This window comes from Tachysurus vachellii, chromosome 17 (genome assembly GCF_030014155.1).
Source record: "Tachysurus vachellii isolate PV-2020 chromosome 17, HZAU_Pvac_v1, whole genome shotgun sequence".
NCBI classification, from domain to species: domain Eukaryota; kingdom Metazoa; phylum Chordata; class Actinopteri; order Siluriformes; family Bagridae; genus Tachysurus; species Tachysurus vachellii.
The window spans coordinates 13252531-13279048 of NC_083476.1; the positions used below are offsets into that span (position 1 = coordinate 13252531).

Consider the following 26518-nt stretch of genomic DNA (forward strand, 5'->3'; position numbering starts at 1 on the left):
GATCTGGACATGTGAACATCACTGTTAGTGATGTGTGCACTTTAAACATGTGACGCAGCTAAGACTGTCAATCATTTTACAGATGTTTGTGAGCCTAAAGTCCAATTTAGTATTTTGTCACTAATTTTGTAATCTTCATTTCCATCTCTTATTCAGAACTAACCACATCCTGTTCAGTGTTCGTGTGTGTGTGTGTGTGTGTGAGAGAGAGAATGAGAATTAAGGCCCAGTGTGGAATTCAGTACTGCAGTTATAATGAACACCAGCATCAGTCACTCACACGCAATGACAATGAACCTCTGTAACTCAACACAATTAGACATGCCTATATTTCTTTAAAGTTAAATTTGAATAACTTCTATTCATTATATTATCCTTATATCATAATAAAGCCATAAAACATTTAAAGGTTAAAACTGTGTCTGAGTGCCATACTAAGAATTTTCATATTTTAAAAAATGTAAATACCTTTTAATTTAATATATGCTTTAAAAAAGTTCTCTTTTTGTGCACTATATAACAGTGAACTCTGTGGACTCGGAGTGAAGCACATTAATAATATTAATATAATAATATAACGATTGTTACTGCAGTGTAAATTCTAGTTAACGTTTATAATCGTCATATATGTCTAAAATGTTAATCTTAAAATGTATTGAACCAAATTAATAAACCATGTAAATGTATCAGAGTAATATAAATCTTCATAGTAAGTGTAATTGCACTCTTTGTAATTATAGCAGAGCAAGAGCATGATACATTCACCTCACTTTCTGTTTTCCTAAAGATCAACTAAAGAAATCCTTCTCACCTCATCCAATATGGATAGATGACTCTTTATTGATTCAGATTTTCTCTAAATGAATCATCATTACATCATTCTGATGAAACATGACAGGAATCATTTGGAGATATCACTTATCATTTAAAGTTTTCTTCCTCGCTATCCTCACTTATCGCTTCCATAACCCCACCTATCTTCATAAATAACTCAAATTATCATCATTAAAAATGGGGTCTCCGTTGTTTGAGAAATGCTTTTAGAAAACTGCGTTGGGCCGCCAAACAAAACAAAAACAAAACTAACATGTAGCCAATGAGCAGAAAGGGGCGGGTCTTGTCAATATGGGCGGAGAGAGTGTTCAGTGCGCATATGTGACATTAGCAGAAAGCGATTGAAACATTGACATGGCGGATAAACACAAAGAAAGAAAGCGAAGAAAGGCTTACGATAAGGCAAGAAGCAGGACCCGTGTAATATAGGATCATCTTTCCAGTGCTGGAGAGAACTGAACGTCTTCCACGTGAAACGGAGCTAAACCTTTCACGGTACAACACACAGTACTACAAAAACACATTTGTATTACCATAGTATTACTCACTGAGTTCATTTATTGTTAAAAATATACCCTCGGTCAGCTGCCCCAACAGGTTCCGCCATAATACTTGTCTGGGTTATACTTGGTTTGTACTTGTCTGGTGTATGTGTGGGGCGGAGTTATCAAAACAGTGATGGGACCCATTTGGGTTAGGGGCGTGATTGTTTTGGTGATTTCAAATGTCAACATTGGCTTTCAAACCCCACCTTTAAATCAGTCACAATTCTTTATCTATATGAATCATCACAGATTTAATGACTTTTATTTGGTGTTGCCTTAATACATATTTATTTTATTTGTAACTACAATTAATTTTTCATAAAATAATAATAATTGGGGTTCAATTCCCGCCTCCGCCTTGTGTGTGTGGAGTTTGCATGTTCTCCTCGTGCCTCGGGGGTTTCCTCTGGGTACTCCGGTTTCCTCCCCGTTCCAAAGAAATGCATGGTAGGTTGATTGGCATCTCTGGAAAATTGTCCCTAGTGTGTGATTGCGTGAGTGAATGAGAGTGTGTGTGTGCCCTGCGATGGGTTGGCACTCTGTCCAGGGTGTATCCTGCCTTGATGCCCGATGACGCCTGAGATAGGCACAGGCTCCCCGTGACCCGAGGTAGTTCGGATAAGCGGTAGAAGATGAATGAATGAATGAATGAATTATTATTATTATTATTATTTTATGAAAAATTAATTGTAGTTGCAGTCAAAGATCACTGCCATGGCCCCCAGGCACCAGTCTGTTGGGGGTCACAGTGGGGGTCATCAGGGGGAAAGTTGATAGGCTTTGCCCCCTTCTGCAGTTGCTCTAACCGCCTTAGAAGAAAGTTCACAATTTCTGGTCGCTGATGGGAAATTTCATTTCTCTCTTGAGGATCGGCGTCGATGTCAAACAGCATCACCTGCTTAAGGGGAGGAGTTTCATCTGTGACTCCACCTTCCCTCTCACCTGGACGAGGGAACCACACAGGACAACCTATACAAACATTGATACACCATGTCAACTCTAACACACCCATCAGTAGAATACCATGGATGTGGTGTGCTACAGCAGTTTGTTACAGCATAGATGTGTGTTTTTTCTTGTATCACCAGGGTTAACACTTACACACCAACACACAATTACTCAAAACCTGGAGTAAATCTATCGTTTAATCACAAGAGATGATGTACAGAAGGACTATTTTAAGTATCAGGGTTATGGGACATTCACAAAGCTACCTATATATATGGGAGTTTAAAAATATAAACTGTTTACATGCCAGCTGTCTGCCTCTTTTCAATACTAATCTATTTATAATCATATCTAATCAATAATAATTGATTATGATCAATACCTTTTGATGAACGAAGCCAAATCATCTGCTCACTGCATTCCTAATTAACACACTGCTACACTAACATATTACATCATTACCACACTAACTAATTGTGTGAAAATTGTGTGCATAATTAACACCTCACTCACCAGGATATCCAGTCAGAAGCTTCCAATTCTTGAAGCGAATAGCAGCATGCATGGAGACATTAAAGTGTGGCACAGAGACAGACCCTGTTCTTAATGAGTTTCTCCTTAATGAGTCCTTCATTAGGGAGTCGAGCATTTCCTTTTCAGATCCTAAAGCATTTCCTGGACCTTCAGGCAGACACGAGAGAGAAAAATCCTAAATATAATAAATGGGCTAATCGACTGAAAACTTGTCTTACTGTTGACCTGTCTCACTGTTTATCTGTCTCACTCCTCAGTTTTTCACAGCTTGATATATGATGCATTGTGGTGAATATTGTTAGTGTTTCATGTTTTTGTGTTTCTATGTCACTTACATGGAGCAACGTCAACGTAAAGTGGATCGATGTTGTGTAACAATTCCTGTCTTGGAGAGGCTTTTCCTTTGCTAACACACACACAAACATTCATCATATTACCTGTTTAAGTCTATATATAGAATATTATTTGCTACAACTTTAGAATCTGCACACTAATCAGACACTGGTTTTAAAAACACAGAAATTAAAAAAAAAGGTTTTAGTTACCTGATAGTGTCCCACACATTAAAACCATCTAACGGCTTTGTCCCGTTGGTTGATGCTCCAGCAACACCCACTATTGTGGGCAGCCAGTCAGAGACATGTATAAGTTCTCGGCTCACAGTACCCGGCTGCTCCACCAGTGGTCCAGTGACGAAGGCCACACCCCTGACTCCTCCCTCCCAGAGAGACCACTTTCTGCCACGCAAGGGCCAATTACTTCCTCCAAACATCGTCTGACCCCCGTTGTCTACAAATTGTTATTATTGTTATTTTTATTATTGTGTATATTACTTATTAGTTGTGTGCACTATGTTGTGTGTATTAGTAGTCTGCTGTATATATTGGATGAATATATTAGTGTATTAATGCTTGTGTACCTGTAGAGAAGATGAGGATGGTGTTGTTCCAAATGCCTGCATCCTGTAGTGCCCTAGTGATGTTCCCTACGGATTCATCCATAGCAGATACCATTCCTGAATAATTCCTGCGTGAAAGGTCTTTAATAAAGCTATAAGGTTTGGTGTAGCGCTCAGGCACCTGTAATGGAGCGTGAACCGCCTGCAGAGCTATGTACAGGAACAGAGGCTGAAAAAAAACACCACAGAATATTCACTACACTCTTCTCACTAAAAACTACATACTACACCGTACACAGTGCAGACTCACATATAGGAACAAAAACTGAAAAGCAAACCACCATAGAGAGAAAAATAAGTGTTTGAAGGATTACCTTCTGTGTGTTGTGCTTGAGTATGATGTTGACTGCTCGGTGTGTGAAGAGTTCAGTAGAATACAGTTTGTTGTACATCCGTGCTGTTTCCTCGCCGTCCCGAAGGTCCAGAGCACAGCGTGTGACATTCAGTGGTGTGATGAAGCTACAGCGCTCATGAGTGTAATAATCCTCTGATCCTGTCAAATAACCTGCAAAACAGGTTACACACAAAAAATATACACAATAAAACAATTACACAACATAAAATACGATTAAGAAATGAAAGCATTTTCATCTTTTAGATACTTAAAATTAATATGAAACTGTGAGATGAATCTAAGATAAATAACACTAAGATTTCACTGTGAACTGGTGATATCAGGAAGTGAACAGAATCAGACACAGAAACAGGAAGTCAACAAGGATCAGGTACAGAGGAACAAAAGTATAACACCATGTGTTATAACTGTTTCAGAATCTCAGCGTGATACTAGTGGGCAGGGGCGCCACTTGCAATTTTGGGCCCTATGAAAGAAAATGAGACTGGGCCCCCTACCACACCCATTTTGCACCAAACATACAAGCCTTTGGGGGCCCCAAAAGTGGGTGGGCCCTTAGAAACTTTTCCTCCCTTAGTGGCACCCCTGCTAGTGTAAATTTTATCTCATGGTGAAGTGGGCATGACGTGTAATGAAGTGAAGAGCTAAATAAATGCCCACCCACCGAAGTAGGACTGGAAGCCTCTGCGGGTGGGCAGACACTCCCTCCGGTACATGCCCAGGTGCCACTTGCCCACCATGTGGGTGGAGTAACCAGCCTCCACCATCAGTTCTGGCAGCAGCTTCTCATCCAGAGGAACACAGTATGGCTGACACGGCCATATAATTTGATGTTGCATACCCGTGTGGATCTACACACACACACACACAAACACAAACACACAAACACACACACAGAGCTTCAGTTAATGTTCACATCAAACATCTGCACCCATGATCGGCACCACTGCACGTCTCAGATTACTGTCCTTGGCTGGCAGGTGTGGAACCCAGTGTGGTCTTCTCCTGTTATAGACCACCCACCTCAAGGTTTAATTTTTTTTAACTTTAACTTTTTTTTTTTTACTTTTTTAGCTTTCCCCACAGAACTATCACTCACTATTTTTGTTGTTGGGCACCATTCTGTGTAAACCTGTGTTTAAGAATCCCAGGAGATCAGAAGTTTAAGAGAGACACACACAGACAGAGTGATAGATAGATAGATAGACAGATAGATAGACAGACAGACAGACAGACAGACAGACAGACAGACAGACAGACAGACAGACAGACAGATAGATAGATAGATAGATAGATAGATAGATAGATAGATAGATATTGTATACTTGGTATCTTCCTGTCAGTAGCTGGTTCCTGGATGGAGTACACAGTGGTTGGACATAGTAGTTCTCCAGTCGGACCCCTGCAGCGCTGAGACGGTCCAATACAGGGGTTTTAATCTCAGATCCGTGATAACCCACATCATGAAAGCCCATATCATCAGCCAGTATAAAAACCACATTAGGAGGAGATCGACAATGCACGTACAGTCCACACACACACCACAGATACAGCGGAATTATGAACGCATTCATCATCGCTTCACCAGAGTAAAGACGACAACTTCAACTCTTCAGCTGCACACACACTTCCGTCTACGGCACTAATCTCTAATTAGCGTTGAATGGGATTACTGTAAATCTAATACTTTGCTCTGTTCCGTTTAACACGCAGTTGCAGCGCCAGCACTACAACTTCCGAAAAAAATCAAACCCCAAAGGAGCTGTCACGTGATTTTGTCACACGGTCTCATTTACGGAAGTATTTGTCTGAGTAGAAAAATATACTCGAAATAATAATAAGAAGAAGAACAAGAAGAAGCAGGATAATAATAATAATCACAATAATAACAACAACAATAAGAAGAATAAGAAGCAGGATATAATAATAATAATCACAATAATAATAACAACAATAATAATAATAAGAGTAACTAATAATAATAATAAGAACAAGCAGGAGAATAATAATAATCACAACAACAACAATAATAATTGTTATTGTTTTTATTTATTATTAGTAGTAGTTGGTCTGAATAATGAGATAGTAAGATGTACTCGAAAGGAAAGCAAGACTAATGCAAGAACACAAATTATGTAATATGCTTATTATTTGAAACAGATCTTAATGTCCTATAGCTTCTTTTCAACGTCTTTTAACTTTTCATTGTTTTGTCTCTCCATCAGCAAAAGTAGGCAGTCGAACCGTGTTTAAACCGGTTTGTCTTGTTATGCAATGATCACTGTGATTAATTAGTCTCAACACATCCACACACTGATTTACTGCTGTGATATTTTGTATTTCTGGGATCCTGTGGGTTTCATCGCTGCACTAACAAATAAACAGAGACATACAAACATTATTTACATAGTTTGATTTGTGTAATAAATTACATTTGTGTAATGATCAAGAGAACATTTTTTTACACTGAAATTATAACGCAGTAAACGCGTTCCTGCTCTATAACCTGTATCCAGACACATGATGCGTTTACAGCTATTTATAAAGTAAACATCGCCACACGTTTATATTTACTCCGTGTTTATCAACGTACCCGATTTGCACCAATCATGAGCCGCGTTGTTCGCGATGTCACACCTGATTGGCTGAGCTTCGGCTTCTGTGATTGGTGGAGTGACTGGAGCGCGAGGTTTGAATGTGGTGTCGATTCGAGTTCGGTTCAGTATCGTATTGTAGTGTAGTGTAGATTCACTTAACGTATCAAGAAAAACATTCATAAATACATAAATACATCGAATTCTCTGTTGTTGTTTTTGGCAAAGGAGTTACAGAGAAAGGTAAGACTGGTTAATCAAACAGTTGTTATCAAATAATCTAAAAGAGTCGCTAGCGGTTAGCATGTTTAGCACGTTTAGCTTATCTCTGTTTATGCTTTCTTACATTTTTGTTTTTAAAGAGGACTTTATTTGCTTTTAAAACTATTACGTGAGTTTATAAATCTCATCTGTGCTGACCAGTTAATTGTGAGTCGGTTTTAAATTACCTGTAAATCTATTAACATATTTATTTTAGTTACTGTTTAGACAATAATAGTAAATCACACTGCTTGTGCTTTCTGCATTGCTCAGATGTTGATTAATTTTCTGTGAGCACAGCTCTGTTTATACAGTGCACCTACAAACCACAGGTTTACGTGAACAACCTTCTTGTTTCAGTAGTAACAAGTCATTCACAGAGACTTGTAGGGTGGATACTGTTGAAATTAATTGGTATAATTATTAATTTTTATTGTCAGTATTATTAATGTATTGCTTTTTATCTTGAGTCTTCTATATGGACACTTGCTGATATGACCCTATTTCATATAAACAAAAACAAAAAAAAGCAGTTCTAATTTTTTATGCAATGTAAATGCCTCTGGTCATTCTAGTAAAGTTAATTTAATCGAGAGTGTAAGTGTTTAGTGTTAGTTTATATAGAATAAGTAACCCATATGGTTATTATTGTGTGTTTGCAGGTGTGTGTTTGAGATGAGTGCACCAGGGTATGTGTCTGATGAGGAGGAGTGTGTGTTGGAGTCGACGGCGGCTGATCTGGGCAGTCAAACACATGCCAGACGACTCCAAGCTCCAATTACAGAGCTGTCAGTCATTGGATCTGTAGAAACACACACCCAGCAGGTTAGACATGCACATACATGCACATACTGTACGTGCCTATTGCTCACGCACAATAGTAGGTCTGTATGAGTCAGGATATGATGGTTTAGTTTTGCAACTGTGTTCTGTACACTCCATACAGCATGGATGATCAAACTGACCCAAAATACTTACAAAGGCCTAGTGTGGCTGCAGGTTCTTATTTCAAACTTACTTGTATTTACACCTGCTAACTGAATGAAGACCAGTTTGAACTAAATTGATTAAACAAGATGTATCAGATGTGGCATCTGTTTGGTTGGTTTGAAAATATTGCCATAATGGGTCTTTGCAGAAAAGACTGAATTCCCCTGCCCAGTCACATGAGTATAATATTGTGTGTGTGTGTGTGTGAATGTAGTTGAGCAGAGGTGAGCGCATGGAGGAGAAGCTGCAGGTGTTTCTGCGTGTTCGTCCTCTTACAGATGCAGAGAGACAGCGTGGAGAAGATCAGGTCACTTTTTTACCCACACAAACAATATTTAATATTTTATTCAGCATGTGCAGTTAATGTGATGTGTGTGAAACATCACTGTAATGTATATATGGACATGTGTGATTTATATTGTGCTATTTGAAGTTTTTGATATGGTGTGTGCACATGCAGGGCTCTGTGTGTGTGCAGAGTGAAGACACACTCCTCCTGAAGGCCCCTAAAGACTCCCACAGCATGAAGAGTGCAGAGAGAGGAGTGTCACAGAGTGTACACAAGTTCACCTTCTCAAGGGTATACACACATGCACACATTAAAATCTGTTGTCACTGTGTCAGGATCAGTGATGTGTTTGCTGCATTTATTCATCACCAACAGCTTAATTCTGATCAGCTCACAAAGTATACATCACAGAGTATACACAGTATACATCTTTTAATACACAAACATTCAGTACACTGCTGTTGATTTCTTGTAATACTGCACTGTGTTCAGTAGCGTGTGTGTGTGTGTGTGTGTAGATTTTCAGGGAAGCAGCATCTCAACAGGACGTGTATGATCAGGTGATGAAGGAGATGGTTCGGGATGTCCTTCATGGAGAGAATCGGCTTCTCTACACGTACGGAGTGACAAACTCGGGCAAGACCTACACTATTCAGGGTAAAACACACACATACAGATACAACGAATTCAATGTTATCACTAGAGTAGACATGATGATTGGTGTGGACAGCAGTATGTTATTGAATGACTGTGTCCTATCTTTACCTGTGCAGGCTCAGCAGGTGAAGCTGGTCTACTCCCTCGAGCTATAGTCTCTGTGTTCACTGCACTGGCAGGACAGCTTTACCCCCGTTCTGACCTGAAACCTATTCTCAAGCAGGAGGTCCGCCGACTCAGTGATACAGAGGTCCGCACCGAGGAGGACAAACGCAACGCTCTGCTGCGAGAGGTACATGACTTTATGGGGCATGGCTAACAACACCACAGTGCTCCAGCTGGTGTAAAATGTCTCGTTAATCTCCTCGGTTCACACATCCAGTATTAAGTATGTTATCTGTTGTGTTTACGTGTAAAGTGAATTAATGTGATTTGTGGTGTTTGTTTCAGGAGGAGGTGTGTAGGCAACGTGGGGGTGTTAGTGCAAGTATTAGTTGGGACAGTGGGATCAGTGGACTTTCAGCCATCACACGACTGGAAGGTGAGACACACACCTTCGGAATAGAGACGCGTCTTAAACGTGCTAAAGCTGAACACTGTAATCAGGTTTATTTATCTGAACTCCAGTTTGTCCTTGTGTGTCTGTGTATCCTAACTTCACGCTGCTGTGTTGCAGACTCAGACGGTGTGTGTGTGGACTTAGACGGAGTGGCTGTTGGTGATGTCACTGTGGATAAATCGCTGCAGTACAGCGTCTGGGTTTCATTTTATGAGATTTATAACGAGTTTGTTTATGATCTGCTGGAGCCACCTATGTCTCTGCACACACAGAAGAGGAATACTCTGAGGTTGAGTGACGACAAGCATGGCAACGTCTATGTCAAAGGTGCACACACACACGGACACACATCTGCATATAACCTTTTGAACATGACTATATTAAAGTGTCCTGCACAGGGCTTTACCACATGAGAGAATTCATCACCTACATTACAGTGTGTTCACATTCTTGTGAATATTATTTATCATCACTTTTTTGGTGGGAGTTTATTTGCACAGCCAGACAGTTTGCCTAATTTGTAATCTAATTTGTCACTGCAGCCTCTTTTTAAGAAACAACTGAAATTCTCCAGTATAGTCGGGTTCACGAAGTATACATGGAGTTTGGGGTCTTCTGCTTACTTGTGTTTCTGAAAGTGTGTTTTGTTGAATGTGTTAATGATTTGTTGTGTGGTGTGTAGATCTGACCTGGGTGAATGTGCGCAGTGCTGATGAGGCATGGCGAGTGCTCACTGTCGGGCGGAACAACCAGAGCTTTGCCAGCACACACCACAACCACAACTCCAGCCGCAGGTACACACACACACACACACACTCACTCCACAACCACAACTCCAGCCGCAGGTACACACACACTCCACAACCACAACTCCAGCCACAGGTACACACACCACAACTCCAGCCGCAGGTACACACACACACACCACAACCACAACTCCAGCCGCAGGTACACACACACACACCTCAACCACAACTCCACCTGCAGGTACACACACACCTCAACCACAACTCTAGCCACAGGCGTGCATGCGCGCACCCACACACACAAACACACAATCAGACCCTTAAAGTGTGATGCAGATAAAGAGTCTGGACAAACTGATTTATTAATGATGCAATTTTTTTTATCAGTTGAAGAATCACATAGGACAAATTGATACCCTGCTTTTTTACATACTTGTGATCTGTGTTTGTGTTTCAGTCACAGTGTGTTTACTGTGAGATTGCTGCATATCCAGCCAGAAGTGGGTGGCACACACATCAGCGAGTGAGTTACACCACCATACGTTAGCAAATCTGTCAATGTTTGTGAGAAAATGTCAGAATACACTGCACTATATCTAGAACTTATCCATAGATTTTTTTCCCTGCCAAAATATTTGAAATAAATAAAAAGATTTAATTTTGGATACTGAGTTTAAGTGTATAATTATGTAGGTTCGTTGGCACAGACGTCGACTGAATCACCTTTACTTATTAGTATACAAAGATACTAATGTCTGTGTGTGTGGTGTTACAGGTTGTGTGTGTGTGACCTGGCTGGTTCTGAGCGCTGTAAAGATCAGCAGAATGGAGAGCGGATGAAGGAGGCGAACAACATTAACACTTCTTTGCTCACACTGGGACGCTGCATCAGCGCAATGAGACACAACCAGACTTATAGGTGAGTGTACAAACTACACAATAATTAGTGTGCTACTCGTCATGAGTGGTTCATGTGTTAGCTCTGTCCCCTGAGTAGTTCATTAGTGCTATGTTCATCATGAGTAATAAGTCTGTCGACTGTGTTGTAGGCAGCGCCCGGCGCAGGTCGTCCCTTTCCGAGACAGTAAACTAACCCGAGTATTGCAGAGTTTCTTCTCGGGACATGGACATGCCTGCATGATGGTCAACATTAATTCCTGCAGTTCCAGTTACGATGAGACACTGCATGCCCTCAAGTTCTCTGCCATCGCCACACAAGTACTCACTTTGCAAGACTTCACGTTCTGTCATCACCACACAAGTTCCACACACACACACACTCATTTTGTGATGATATTTATGTTCTAGTTGGTCCATGGTCCTGCCTCTAAGAGTCGAGTGGCCTACATCCTCTCCATGCTGCGTGATGACTTGGCCCATGCTGACAACACCCTGATGGAGGAGGATGAACAGAGTGATGAAGAGGATGATGGCATGTTCGAGCCTGAGGTGAATGAATGCTACTGATGCACATGTGGATATCTTTGCTATAGACTACTGAATTACTGATTGGTTGAGAATTCCCAGTGTTTGTTTCCTGGGTGTTGAGGTGATCTATTACTCACCACAATTACAAAATGTGAAATTCAAAATTTAAATGATTGTAACATTTTAACATTGTAACATTTTAAACATGAGTGTACAAATTTCGCAAATTACATTTACTTTTTGTGTGCAGGCTCTGTTAAATGCGATTAATGTTTTAAAACGAGAGGTCCTCCGTCAGCGGCAAGAGAAAGATGAGCTGGAGATGAAAATCAGGGAGCAGGTGTGTACAGAGATGATGGAGGTCATCAACCGTATGCAACTTGATTTCAGGTAACAGAAACACACACACTGCAAATCTTAATACCCATTAAAATGAGCATGTCTAGAGAGGCAGTCAAATGATCAGACATTGTTAAATAGTCAGAGAAGTAGATGGACAGACAGACAAACCTCCAGATGAATAGAGGTGGTGTACTGATGATGCAGGAAGTGTGCAGCTGTTGGTGGGAGGAGATCAGTCATTAAACAGTAATATACAGTGTAGAATAGAAACGTATGTCTCACATCATGGACACTGTAAATGTACAATGACGCATGCTGCACTAAACAGTTCTGTCTCTCTCGCTCTGATTTCAGTGAGACGATGGAGAACGAGAGAGAGCTGATGGAGAATCGGTGTGAGAACAAAATCAACAACCTGAAGAGCAGCTTAAAGAACTACTACAGTCAGCAGCTGGAGGTAAGACACTTTACTGACCCCAACACTGTTTCTATGACCAGATTATCATTATTTCCTATAGAATAAATGTGTACGAAATGGAACCGCAGTCTCAATGTGAACTGTTGGTACAGTGATATTTACTCAGGTTTAGTTATATTTGGGTTCATTCAAATGTCCTTAAAAAACAACCATGTGTTTCAGGAGAGAGATGATCAGATCCAAGAGCTCAGTGCAGCCCTGCGAGAAAATGAGGGACGAAGTACAGCGTCTATTTTTCCGTCGCTGGTGGACTGTGACGGACCTCGGCGATCTCGGCGCATAGCTTCATCACACAATCGCAGCAGCCAGCATGAACATGTAGAGCTGGAAAGCACCAAAGCTGAATTAGCACAAGTTAAAGCTGACTTGGAGCAGTGCAGAGCTGACCTTGATCTCAAAAAAACAGAGCTTACACTCAAAACACTCGGTAAAATGCCACACACTTAACAAATCAGTCCGTATTCACTGCACACTCATCTGCTTTCTGTTTAACAAATCAACATTAATAAATAAATGGTTTTGTCGAAAATCGTCTTTTTCAGAGCTAATGCTAACCATTCCAAAATTGTTTCAACAATGACAGTCACCATAATGTCTGTTTTTACACCTTTGTCTCACCTTTCTATCTTATTCAGAGCTGAAGCGTTTTCAGGATCATCCAGGAACCTCAAGCCTCACTGCAACTGCAGAGCGCAAACTCCTTGAGGGACAGAAGGTGTGTAATTAAATGGGGCTCCTGTTTTCTAATGATGTTCAAACACACTTGCAGACTAACAATAATATACCGCACTGCTTAAAGCCTGTGTGAACACTAACCCTTCTTCTTATAATTGGGTGCTACAGAGTGCTCATTATTGTCAGTGTAGGGAATAGGGAGAGGTTTAGGTCACAGCAGGTGATGCACTCAGCTGTTAGTTTCATCCCGTTGTTCACATTCTGTGTGTAGACTCTGAGGCAGTTACGTGCTGATCTGCAAACTCTGGTGTTGAGGCTGCAGTCTGGAGAGCGAGCGTGCTGTCATTATACTGATGGAGAAAAACTCCGCACAGCCCTTAACACTGCTGACTCAACACTCCTCAAACAGGTACATGCAGTATATTCAGATGCGCTTGTGACACCACTCTTAACTCCACTAACTCAACATTCATCAAACAGGAACTGTACTCATGCTGTGTGTTTCAGGATCAGATGCTGATGGAGCTTCATTCGACTCTGCAGCTCCTTAAAGCTCAGTTACATCCTAAAGATGAGACTCGAGCAGATCTTAAACGACCTTTCCCCCCTTCTAGCCCTGTAACCCCTAGCTCCTGCAGTAGGCGGGGCTGTGGCGTTGCTGTGGCAATGGTGGAGAACCAACCCCCGGGCAAGCGAGCATTCCTGCGTCTCTTCACACCATCACGTAACAGCAAAATGCCTCAACAAAAAGCAGATGCCTCAACACCGTACGCCCGCATACTGCGTTCACGCCAACCCTCTCCCCCACCTACCCCCACCCTCACACGCAGGGGCAGGTTCTAAAGACACCGACCTCACTCCTGATTGTTCTGTCATTTTATTAAAGAGTTGCATGTCAGGATGTTACTTGTTACTTCACAACCCTAATCCCATTCTGCTGTTTTAATCTTGCACAACACTCATTATAGGGCTAATTAACACCTCTGTCTGGGTTGAAGTAGGTGTATTGGTAGCAGAGACACTAAAATGTGCAGGACAGAGGGTTCTCCAGGACCAGGGTTGGGAACTTGTGCCTGTAAAGAAGAATGTTTAATTAGCAAAGCTTTGCAGATTACAGAGCTGCAGGTTTTTCCTGTACATACTTGATCTAAACTGTACATTGCTGTCACATATCGAGAATTCATTATACTGTTAACTATTAAGCCTTAGTTACAGTAACAATCTGTTCAAGGATTTCCTTAATTTACTACTCATTCACAGCTAATTAGTGTCATAACCATTAGTGCCATGCTAATAAAGGTAAATATTACAAAATATTGTAAGATTTTGTATCCATCATCGATTTTTATTTAATCATTCATCTGCTTCATTGACAGATTATTGGTTTATTATTTAAAGGATTGATACAGTATGTGTTAAATTCTCAACCAAAAAAACCCAAACAATTAAGACATTAATAAATCAGCTGTGCCTAATCAGTGACTAATGTGACTCTTAATGTAAAGTTTGAACTAAACATTTATTCCACATATATGACCAAATTGATTTTGTCTCTGGAGTAAAAATGTTTTCAATAACATTTAAAGCTTTATCGACACAGCACAGTTTGTACGGTTCTGTAGAATATCTGTAAGAGATTAGCACAATTAGCCTAGCATTATATATGCACACTTTTACACAGGGCTTCCTCGAGGCATTTTACACCTTTTTATTTTGTGATATTGTAATGAACCATTTTGTATGTGGTCAGTCATGTGTGTGGTGTGATTTATATATTGGTTATATAGCAATTACACAGTCATACGATAAACCTGTATTCAAATCTTTATGCACATGTTTATGAGTTCTGTATAAAAAGATTGCTGTGGATTGAATAAAACACATTCACAGATACAGACATGTCTGGATTGTTTTTAATCCACACATACACTTCAGTTTTGAACAACCTGAATTTGGATAAAATAAAAACAAAGACTTTTAAATCACATGAGCCAATATTTTATTCACAATAAATAAACAGATGTTTTAACTGAGAAATTTGACACTTTTATCCACTAAATGAGCTCATTTCAAATTTGATGCCTGTAGCAGGCAGAATGTTCTTTTCATCGAGGTTATGGTTTTGGAATTTGGTCCCATTCTTGCCCGATATAGGTTTCCAGCTGTTGAAGTGTTTGTGGTTCTTTGATGTATTTTTCATATTTTTTTCAGTAAGTGGTTTTGCATTGTCCTGCTGAAATGCACAAGGCCTTCCCTGAAATAGATGTTGTCTTGAGGGGAGCATGTGTTGCTCTAAAAACTTTATATACCTTTCAGCATTTATAGTGTCTTCCAAAACATGCAAGCTGCCCATACCATATGCACATTTGCACCCCATACCATCAGAGATGCTGGCTTTTGAATTGACAGCTGATAAAATGCTGGAAGGTCTCCCTCCTCTTTAGCCCAGAGGATACGGCATCTGCCGATTTCTAATTGTTAAATTTGGACTCATTTGACCATAGAACACACTTCCACTTTGAAACAGTTCATTTTAAATGAGCCTTGGCCTACAGGACACGAAGGCACTTCTGGACCATGTTCACATAAGGCTTCCTTTTTGCATGATAGAGCTTTATTTTAGATTGCGTTTACGACAGTGGTTTCTGGAAGTATTCCTGGGCCCATTGACAGAATCATGCCGATGAGTGATGCAGTGCCAGCTGAGGGCCCGAAGACCACAGGCATCCAATAAAGATCCTCAGCAGTTTCTCTAAATCTTTTGATGTTATACACAAATGAGAGCAGATGATGAGATTTGCAAAGCCCTTGCAATTTGACGATGAGGAACATAGTTTTTAAAATATTCCAATCTTTTTACGCACATTTTAACAGATTGGAGAGCCTTTGCCTCTCTAAGACATCCATTTTATAGCTAATCATGTTATAGACCTGATATCAATTAACTTAATTAGTTGCTAGATGTTCTCTCAGCTGAATCTTTTCAAATTTTCTTGCTTTGTGAATTTTAGTTTTCATTTTATTCAAATTTAAACTTTAACTTCACAGAGCTGTGAACCGTGTGTGAAACATCACATGAGAAACCTCTCTGAAACATTAGGGCTTTTACTAAATTTACTACGAGGTAATTGGGAGGAAATACACAAGTGTTCTCCGTTGAACCCAAGAACAGAGAAAATGTTTGCTGATCAATCACTGTGTGCAGTTTTATTTAAAAGATGTACCAAAACTCAAAGAAGAATCAGACACTAGTAAATTTCTAATTATGTGATCTGACCTACACCTGATAGACATCTGTTCTGACTAAACACCAGCAGGATGTGCTCTGTTTACTGTCTTCTTCACTGACATTCTTTTCCTGTATTTTCCCCTTTCAGTGGCTCCTGTATTGTTTGTCGCACTGCTGAAACACCCCTGCATTTCTCATGGTCTGTGGTCGTGTTCCTGTAGCATGCTTCAAAAATGAAAAAACTTTATTTTATCAGATTACGCATACAGGTTATTTCTGAGCAAAATAAAAATATCAATCTGTACAGGATAATAACATGATAAAGTGAGAACTATGTCTATGTGTGGGTGGGTGTGTGTCATGGTGTGATGGAGGACAGGTCCAGAGGCGACACTCTCCTAATGGGTGTGGTGGTGTTGTACACACTCTGTAGTGTGTGTGTGGCTGTGTTCAGAGGGTTAAACACACTCTGTTCAGACGATGATTCTCCCTGTTCCCGCACAGCTGAGATCTGACGCAGCAAAGCTTTTCCCTCCTCACGTGCCTACATACACACACATCCCAAAGGACTCAGTATAAATACTTTAGGAGCACTGAATATGTTTTAGAATTAACAGTGTGTGTCCTTCACTCACTTCGTTGTAGTCACAGCAGCGTTGTGCACATAGTGACGCCTCATCATACAGTTTGTTCTTGAAGTAATACTGACCAAGGTAACGCAAGGCTGTGCTCACCTCCACATGCTCCAACTGCTCCTGCATACGCACAAATGCAAATTTTGTAGGTCTTTCACTCTCCACGATGGTTAATGGCTTTATATTCATTCTCTGGGTGATGATCTGACTCACAGTTCTTATGAAATTTATTAAATGCTTGTTAAAACATGTTCAGCTGTATCTTTTAATAATACTAATAAAATGCTGACTTTATATTTAGGCACCATTGCTTTTTCGAAAGCTCCATTTAAACATTAAAAACCTAAACACTGTCACTAACAGATGCCTGAAGCATGGCATTAAACCCTTAGAACATTAAATACTCAATGTGACAATGTGCCATTAACACTCACCATCACAATAAACACTCACACGATAAAACATTCAAAACAATACTCAAAACAATATACAATACACACTTTATTGCTCACGGCACTAAATAGACACATTAGTCACGTATTATGATGAACGCATTAAACATTCACCCTCACAGCAATAAACACTCACTGTGGTCTGTCATTAAATGCTCCCTGTACTGACTAAACACTCAGAGCATTAAACACTTACCCCACAAGAGAAAATATCCTGGATGTAGATGATGTAACACTGAGCCGCATCGTCCGACTCGTTCAGCTGCTCATGAAGCCTGGAATTGGACACAGACACGGTCACACACACACCCCCAAACACATAAAAACTGGGTTTATCACTAATACAGACCCATTACATATTCCATCTCTGTAATAGTAGTAGTAATAATAATAATAATAATAATAATAATACTTTGCAAGTTTGAGCAGTGCCATCCTCTCCACATCTCCCACTGAATATGCTCGCCAGTAACACTGCAGCACACAAACACACACTATTATAACCACCACTTCGCCATAAACATAACTTAGCATGATGTTCAGAACTCTTCACCTTCTTAGCTTCAACTTGCTGGGAGAGTTTTTCATAACATTCACCAAGAGCTACAAGCATTCGTGAGTCATTGGGCCTGAAACAGAAAAACACACACAGTCAGTAACAATGCTGCTACAGCACAGCACACTCTTTCTGTGTCCCATGGTGTGTGTCACACTGTACAGAAAAACCTGTGCTGATTCTAGTTCCTAGTTCAATTGGTATGTTGTAAAACACTAGCTAATAAATACTCTTCCTTGCAGTGAAACCTTCAATAATATCTGTCAACAACATATCTAACATATTTAGCTAAACCTAAAGAATATTTGGCCACAAACACGTATCTCCATCTGATACAAGTATCTTTCTGTCTGATCACATGAGCAATTGTTTGTGATCATGTGGCCAAACTTGGCTGATTTGTTATTATTATTATTTTTTTTTATTATTATGAATGAGAAAATCCCATATCTACACTGCAATCCAGAACTGGTCATCAATATACAACACACACATGCACAGACACACTCACAGTACACACCTGAGCTGGTGAGCTTTTCTGTAGTAGTACAGTGAGTAGAATGGCATCTTGAGAATTTCGTAAGTCTGACCGAGTCCGTACCAGGCCCGGTAATCCCTCTTGTTCACCTCGATTGCGTGTCTTATAAACACAAACACACTCATTATAATACATATGATATAAAACAATTTAGTAGTATACACCAAAACGGAATACACTTAATAACCGTTTTATCAATGCCACCGATCACACGGGTCAAATGTACTCTGAGTACTGATGGATGGATGGATGGGGTATAAGTGGCCAATCCTTTGAACATACAAAACATAATGTATGCTATACACATTGTATGTTGATATAGATGGAATTTACTGGGGTGTATTAATCAAAGCTGTATACTGAGAAAGTGTTGAATGTGTAATTACTAGAACACACTTTGGTCAGATTCCTATATATTTGCACAATGTACTCTATAATATACAGAATGCTCACTGGTCAGCGCCATTTTGTATTGTCTGTTGGCACTAAGCTGCACAACATGCACTTGATATTGTCTCATTTCACTGCGTACTGGGTCAGCTATATATGGTTGAAATGACAATTAAAGCTTCTTGACCTGACTTGACCTTTAGACTTTGACAGTGATTAGTGATTAGCATCAGTGGTAGACAGAGACAGTGTTCGTTATTGTGTGTTAATTGTACCTGTAGGCCTGGATGGCAGCAGATGTGTTCTTCATCTCCATGTACTCATGGCCCATCAGAGTCCAGGCCCCAAGACAGCGAGGGCTCAGTTTCAGCGCTCGCTGGAAATACAGAGCTGCTTTCTCATGTTGACACCGCATACTGTAGTAATTACCTACAAAATAAACACTCAGAATTAAGAGTACCGCTCCTCCAATTTGTGAGGAATATATGTTAATTAGCTGTGACCAGTTTTAAGTGTTTATTAGAAATCTTTTGCATGCATATAGAAAAAAACATAAATCCATGTAACTTAAAATATTTCTGTCATGTTACTGTGCATGCGTGTGCGTGATTACTGACCAATGACACAGCAGGTCTCCACTCTGTACTTGTCAATTTCCACCAGGCTGTGGGCAAGATAGCTCAGCTCCGGCTTCATAGACTACACACACACACACATATACTCTTTCCAATGAATTTGATATCGTTCATTAATACAGTCATTCAACATCAGTTTTATTTTAGCCATAGTTTATCTGCCAATAGATTATCTCTCTGTTTCAGACAATACCCAATACTGACTTGATACTGATCCCCTGGGTGCTTTGTATATGATATGATTTTTCTTACCCGCACATACAGCAGGTTAGAGAACGTGTCCATATTCTCAATGCGGAATGGATCTTGTTCACGAAGCTCATTAAACAGATCCAATGCCTGGTCAATATCTGTCTCACACACACACAGACACACACACAGACACACACACAGACACACACACAGACACACACACACAGACACACACACACAGACACACACACACAGACACACACACACAGACACACACACACAGACACACACACACAGACACACACACACAGACACACACACACAGACACACACACACAGACACACACACACAGACACACACACACAGACACACACACACAGACACACACACACAGACACACACACACACACACACACACACACAGACACACACACACAGACACACACACAGACACACACACACACAGACACACACACAGACACACACACAGACACACACACAGACAGACACAGACACAGACACACAGACACACAGACACATACAGACACATACAGACACATACAGACACATACAGACACATACAGACACATACAGACACATACAGACACACACACACAGACAGACAGACAGACATGCGCACACACACACACATAGGCAGAGAGACACAAAGATAGACACGGAGATACACACACACACACACACACACAGACAATCAATACCTAGTGCTCATATTGAAGTACATTATAGTGCATTGTGAGCAGCGTGTGTCCATTCGGTGAGTGAATTAATGCACTGTGAGTTGGTAGACTAATGTGAAGTAATGTGTGTATTTCCTGCATATTAGCCCATTAACGTGCATGATTAGCACACTTGTTTTGTGGAGACATCTCTTTGTGCCCATGTGCATCATCCCAATCCACACATCTGAAGCTGAAGGCCAGATAAGTCTGTGTGTGATGATGATGATGATGATAAACAAACCTCGAATGTTGTGGTAGGCAACGGCGATCTGGGAGATGATGTAGGTACTCTTGGAGAATCCAGCCTCCTTCAGACTCTGGTATTTCTGTAGTGCCTCTGTGATCATCTGCAGCTCTGTAAACATGTGGGCCAGGAAGAAGTCCCTCACCCAACAGTCCGGCAAGGATAAAGACTTCAGCTACAGACACAGAGACTTCAGTTACAAACAAACAGACAGCAAGATAGAGACTTCAGTCATAAAAATCTGCATCTCTCTTAAACAGCAGAAACCCAGGTCTAGAGGTTAAGTGTATACTACATCAATGTCTCTGAGAGAGAATGGTGTGGTGTTGCTCAGAGACAGTGTGCAGAAGTGCTGCTCAGAGTATACATGCAGGTCGATGACAGAGTGTAGGTGGTGTTGAGACTGAACTTGTGGTTTTGTGAGTGTGAGAGGCAGTGTGAAACAGTGTTTTGTGTGAGATAGTGTGTGTTGTTGAATGTGTACCATGTCAATGTTGGTGATGAGGTTGCAGAGCTCGAGCCAGGCACCCCAGTGTAGTGGGAGAGAGTGTGTTGCCTCAACAAACACATCCACTGCTTCCTTCATCAGATCTAACTTCCTCAACACAACCCCGTACCTATACACACACACACACACACACACACACCACAATAGCAAAGATTACGATCATCTGATTATGCTAAGTAAAAAAGGGAAAAGTGTACATTCAGTTCAATTGAACTTCAATTGTGTGGATGTGTGGATTTACAGGTAGAGTGTGAATCCATCCAGTTCTCCAGCAGTGTGTTTCTTACTGAGTTCCACTCGGAGTTCCCTCAGAGCTTCATTGCGTACCTGACCCTTCTCAAGAGGACCTAGGAGGAAACACCAGATACAAACACAGACACACGCACACAGACAGCAGCGCGACACACTCACACAGACAACGGCGCGACACACGCACACAGACAGCGACGCGACACACAGACAGCGACGCGACACACAGACAGCGACGCGACACACAGACAGCGACGCGACACACAGACAGCGACGCGACACACAGACAGCGACGCGACACACAGACAGCGACGCGACACACAGACAGCGACGCGACACACAGACAGCGACGCGACACACAGACAGCGACGCGACACACAGACAGCGACGCGACACACAGACAGCGACGCGACACACAGACAGCGACGCGACACACAGACAGCGACGCGACACACAGACACAGACGCGACACACAGACACAGATGGTGACGTGACATACAGACAGCAACACACACAGACAGCGGCACACACACAAATCACATTTGGTGATCATTCAGTCAATTAAACATTTAGATATTAATGATATATAAATACTTAATATATGCCAAACCAGCTGAAAAACTTTGTCTCTCACCCAGACTGTCCACCGTCTCATCGTCCTTCTTCTTCTCTCCTGACTGAAACATACAGAAACAGATGTTAAAAACAAAAGAGTATATGCACCAACACATGGCACAAGTAAACAAGAGTAAGTAAACAGTGATGGTGAACATCTCTCACCAAATAGCGTGAATACATGTAGAGAAAGTATGCTTTCTGACTGCGGCAGTCACGCAGGAAATAAGCTGCACGATCATATTCCTTTAGATCAAAATATGACTTTGCCAAACACAAAGCATCCAAGTCATGGGCTTCATCCTAAAAACAGTGACATGAGGACAATCAGAAGTGAGAATAGTGCTTAATTCTGGTTTTAGTGACATCCTTGTCTCTATGTACAGTTTGTGTTTCAGCTTTTAACTCAGTACAGATCAATAACACCCTCTCTTCTTCCCCTAAGATCACCTATAAGATAACGTAAGGTTACTTGCGTAATCCTAGTTCTCTGAAAAGGTATCTCACTATGGGAAACGCCTCAGGCATGATAGACTATGGAAGCAGCAATTACACCATGTCTGCAATTACACCACGTCTGTTGGCAGAGCAATCACAGCTCGGGGACCTAGATGTACCGCTGTGATCACTGCAATGGCATTCTAAGCCTGCTCTTCCCTCGTGTATCAAGAGAAAGAAAGTTTGGTGAGATACCTCACTCTGTTTTCAGAGAACCAGGGAAATACAAGTAACCTTACATTCTCTTTCAAACATTGATTCGGTATCTCATTATGACATCACGATATAGCCCACTCCCGTAGCGCATGATTTCTGAAGCCACTGGACAGACCAGGTGAATATGAGAGATAGCATCTCATTACGCTCATGGGCCAACTTGGAGAACTGAATGAGCCATAGAAGGCGCAGTGACATGCAGACGGTTAAATCTGATGAATGTGTGGCGGGAAGCAAAGCTGGCTGCAGCATAAATATCTCTTACAACGACTCTCTTGAACAAAGCCCATGATTTAGCTATAGCTCGTGGTGAGTGGGCCCTAAAGCCCATCGGGGAATCAAGAACAATAGCTATATAGGCTGACTCAATCATCTCCAACATCCAGTTGGGAAACCGTTGCAAAGAGATTGGCTTACCTTTACATTGAGCAGCCCATGAAACAAATAGTTAATCGCTCTTTCTGAACGATTGATGTTCCTGTTAACATACTGGCTTAACGCTCGTACAGGACACGGTGTGCGATTCACTTTCCTCCTCCGAAGCAAGTGCAGGGGAATAAAAAGCACTCAGTTCCAGGGCGGTGTTGTTATAACACGAATCAAGGACCTTGGGAACAAAAGCCAAGTTAGGCAGCAGCATTTCTGACAGCCACAGCATCATTTCTGACAGCCACAGCATCCCTTGCCAACTCTGGGCTATCAGGAGGAGAGATAACCCGTTTTCTCTTACTCTTTCCAGGCTGGGAGATACTGCACTCAGTGCTGGGAATGCGCAAAGCAGTACGCTTGGCCACAGGTGAGTCAGTGCATCCACACTCAAGATGCATTTATGTCTCTGAGAGAGAAATAAAGCGGACACTGTTTTATTGTGAGCCGAAGACATCTACGGCTGCATACCTCTCCCAAATTTGCTCCATCACCTGCGGATGGAGTGACCATTCTCTGTACAACGGATTGTCTTTTGAAAGGAGATCCGCCCCCACATTTAGGACTGCTGGGACAAGCGTTGCACGCAGTGACTCGGAGCGTGCCGCACTCCAGACAATCAGCTTGTGATCTAGATTGTGCAATTGCACAGAGCGCATCCACCCTTGGAGATTGATATACGCCAGCACCGTCATGTTGTCTGATCTGACCAGTACGTGGAAGAAAATGTTTCAGTGCCAGAAACACTGCCATCAGCTCCAATTAGTCTATGTGGAGCTTGCAGAGCTGCCTGCTCTGAAAAACCGCCCCCCAGTCCATTGTCACCAGTTTTCTCTCCATTGATGAAGCGCCTCCACCCATTCCTCCGTAGCTCACTTGGCACATGAAATGACCAACCGCTGGAAGTCCCTTAACCCGTGTAAACCCAGCAGGGCCACGGACAGTGAGGAAGCCCATCAAGCGGAGACGTGTTTTAAATGGCAGCAGATTTCCCTTGTGAAACTGAGCCAGACACTGATTAAATGGCGTTAACTCTGCTCTCCGAGAGCGTAGCGTGGCATGTCACTGAATCTATATGTAGTCCCATATACTCAGTCTCCTGAGATACATTCAACTGGCTCTTGGCAAAGTTGTTGACGTATATAAAGGTCCCAGATGGTGAGCTGTGATTGGACTGCCATATGGACAGACGTGGTGTATTTGGTGCTTCCATAATGAGATACCGAACGAATGTTGGAGAGACTTTAACTTTAACCTTGGTGTTGCTTTACAAAAGACTAATCATCATTAAAAACCATTCATATAATGACTAAATAATGAAGAGCATTGTGATTAGTCAGAATTAATCACACTGACCTCAGTGACCTGTGGTGGAGCAGGAATTTCACTCAGTGGGAGAGGATCAAGAGAAAAAGCCAACTCAGATGCCCTGAGTCGTCCGTGTGCAACCCCACACACACACACACACACACACACACACACACACACACACACACACAGAGAGAGAGTAACACATAATACATTATAAAGTCATTGTCACATTTGGCAGTAATAAGGACAGCGTATTAAAGAAATAATTACGCATAATTATCTTCTATAAAAGAGCTGTCTAAATCACAAGCTAATAAAGCTGTCTTAAATCCAACTTTACATTATAAACTACATCCATGATGTGATCATAGTGAGATTTCTGTTCACTGGACTGTAAAACCATCAGGATGGTGAATAACAAGTGAATACAATCATATGTGAATGTTATTATGAGACATGACTTATGTGAGTAAGTGAGTAATTCCTTAGTTAAAGTGTTAAACCGGTGAAGTCAGTTAAGTGTGTAGCTCAGAGAAATGTCTTCTTAATCACTTTAAGGACAGCCATGAACACAGACATTAGCCAAGCTGCTAACAGCACGATAAAATCAATTAATACAACACTTACAATGCGGTTCGTTTTGTAAACTGTGACCTAAAATAACTCACCACTTCACACTGTGCACCAGTCCACGCTCTTTGCATTGCGATATCATAGAAATGAGCTGTTTTTTAATCTGGACTAAGTCGCTAAACTCACTACTCAGAGCCGCCGCCATTTTTCGTGTGTTTGTGTGACGTCACCGCGGCGCCATAGAGCTCCATGCTGATTGGACCATAGCGATGGGCTGTGTTTCAATTATAGTTGTGAATTCCTCTACAATCTTCGTTGAAGTGCACTACGCACTACACAGTATGTGTATATATATATATATATATACTATATATATATATATATATATATATATATATATATATATATATATATATATTATGGCATGCTGTTTAGGAAATTATTCATGAGAGAATTGAATGAAATGTCTGAATATATTGAATGAATCCTGATATCTTGTACTTTAGGCAGAATGACTGAGTCAGCGATAAACTTATTTGCTGCAATTTTAAGAAATGAAGATAGTTAACACGTTTAACAGTGCGTGTACGGCCCAAAGTGGTGCCGTAAACCACACTATTGTCGGACTACGGATGAAGAAATGTATTCGCTATTTCACCGATTAAGGTGAAGGAAGGTTTCACCTAGGCTTAGTGGTTAGCACGTTCGCCTCACACCTCCAGGGTTGGGGGTTCGATCACCGCCTCCGCCTTGTGTGTGTGGGGTTTGCATGTTCTCCCCGTGCCTCGGGGGTTTCCTCCGGGTACTCCGGTTTCCTCCCCCGGTCCTAGGACATGCATGGTAGGTTGATTGGCATCTCTGGAAAATTGTCCCTAGTGTGTCATTGCGTGAGTGAATGAGAGTGTGTGTGTGTGTGTGTGTCCTGCGATGGGTTGGCACTCCGTCCAGGGTGTATCCTGCCTTGATGCCCGATGACGCCTGAGATAGGCACAGGCTCCCCGTGACCAGAGGTAGTTCGGATAAGCGGTAGAAGATGAATGAATGAATGAATGTTTCACCTATTTACATATCTAACAGACAAGGATCAAGATCACTAATTTCGATCTCTTTTGGTGTCCACTTCACTACTGTCTGCCTATTGTCTGATGCTAGGTAGGTGGGTTAATATGGGTTTGTAATCAGTGTTGTAACGTAACGAAGTAGAAATACTTCGTTACCGTACTTAAGTAGAAATTTCACGTATCTGTACTTTACTTTGCTATTTAAATTCGTCAACTTTCACTTTTACTCCACTACATTTTCTAGATAAAATGTATA

General features: G+C 41.3%; 3 protein-coding genes across 4 annotated transcripts in view; 1 reads left to right on the forward strand and 2 right to left on the reverse strand.

The window, feature by feature from the left end:
- kif20a (kinesin family member 20A) overlaps positions 1-15086 on the forward strand; it is an 82893-nt gene extending 67807 nt beyond the window's left edge. Inside the window, exons 2-20 of one of the 2 annotated variants that reach the window (XM_060891653.1) lie at positions 6957-7011; positions 7692-7854; positions 8234-8326; positions 8480-8599; positions 8827-8965; positions 9082-9257; positions 9416-9506; positions 9642-9851; positions 10207-10318; positions 10728-10793; positions 11046-11189; positions 11320-11488; positions 11579-11719; positions 11949-12088; positions 12395-12497; positions 12681-12945; positions 13154-13233; positions 13465-13602; positions 13701-15086. In XM_060891653.1, coding sequence (XP_060747636.1) covers positions 7705-7854; positions 8234-8326; positions 8480-8599; positions 8827-8965; positions 9082-9257; positions 9416-9506; positions 9642-9851; positions 10207-10318; positions 10728-10793; positions 11046-11189; positions 11320-11488; positions 11579-11719; positions 11949-12088; positions 12395-12497; positions 12681-12945; positions 13154-13233; positions 13465-13602; positions 13701-14036 — 2673 coding nt within the window. In that variant the 5' untranslated portion in view covers positions 6957-7011; positions 7692-7704 and the 3' untranslated portion in view covers positions 14037-15086. Of the gene's footprint in view, positions 1-6869; positions 7012-7691; positions 7855-8233; positions 8327-8479; positions 8600-8826; positions 8966-9081; positions 9258-9415; positions 9507-9641; positions 9852-10206; positions 10319-10727; positions 10794-11045; positions 11190-11319; positions 11489-11578; positions 11720-11948; positions 12089-12394; positions 12498-12680; positions 12946-13153; positions 13234-13464; positions 13603-13700 lie in introns of those variants that run through there. The other variant, XM_060891652.1, reaches the window with a different exon arrangement.
- Positions 821-5924, reverse strand: LOC132860452 (arylsulfatase B). The gene is made up of 8 exons (XM_060891661.1): positions 5500-5924; positions 4839-5025; positions 4134-4324; positions 3781-3988; positions 3407-3650; positions 3197-3267; positions 2841-3008; positions 821-2348 (listed from the first exon to the last, which is right to left on the reverse strand). Exons 1-8 carry the CDS (start codon positions 5749-5751, stop codon positions 2086-2088), a joined length of 1584 nt encoding a protein of 527 aa, XP_060747644.1. The 5' UTR covers positions 5752-5924; the 3' UTR covers positions 821-2085.
- Positions 15087-16280: 1194 nt separating the features above from the next.
- cdc23 (CDC23 (cell division cycle 23, yeast, homolog)) lies at positions 16281-25443 on the reverse strand. Its single transcript, XM_060891660.1, has 16 exons — positions 25297-25443; positions 24674-24746; positions 22343-22480; positions 22197-22239; positions 21555-21660; positions 21290-21422; positions 20803-20980; positions 19881-19978; positions 19611-19692; positions 19269-19422; positions 18586-18705; positions 18063-18138; positions 17922-17983; positions 17706-17784; positions 17058-17177; positions 16281-16966 (listed from the first exon to the last, which is right to left on the reverse strand). Exons 1-16 carry the CDS (start codon positions 25404-25406, stop codon positions 16781-16783), a joined length of 1758 nt encoding a protein of 585 aa, XP_060747643.1. The 5' UTR covers positions 25407-25443; the 3' UTR covers positions 16281-16780.
- Between the last annotated feature and the right edge of the window lie 1075 nt (positions 25444-26518).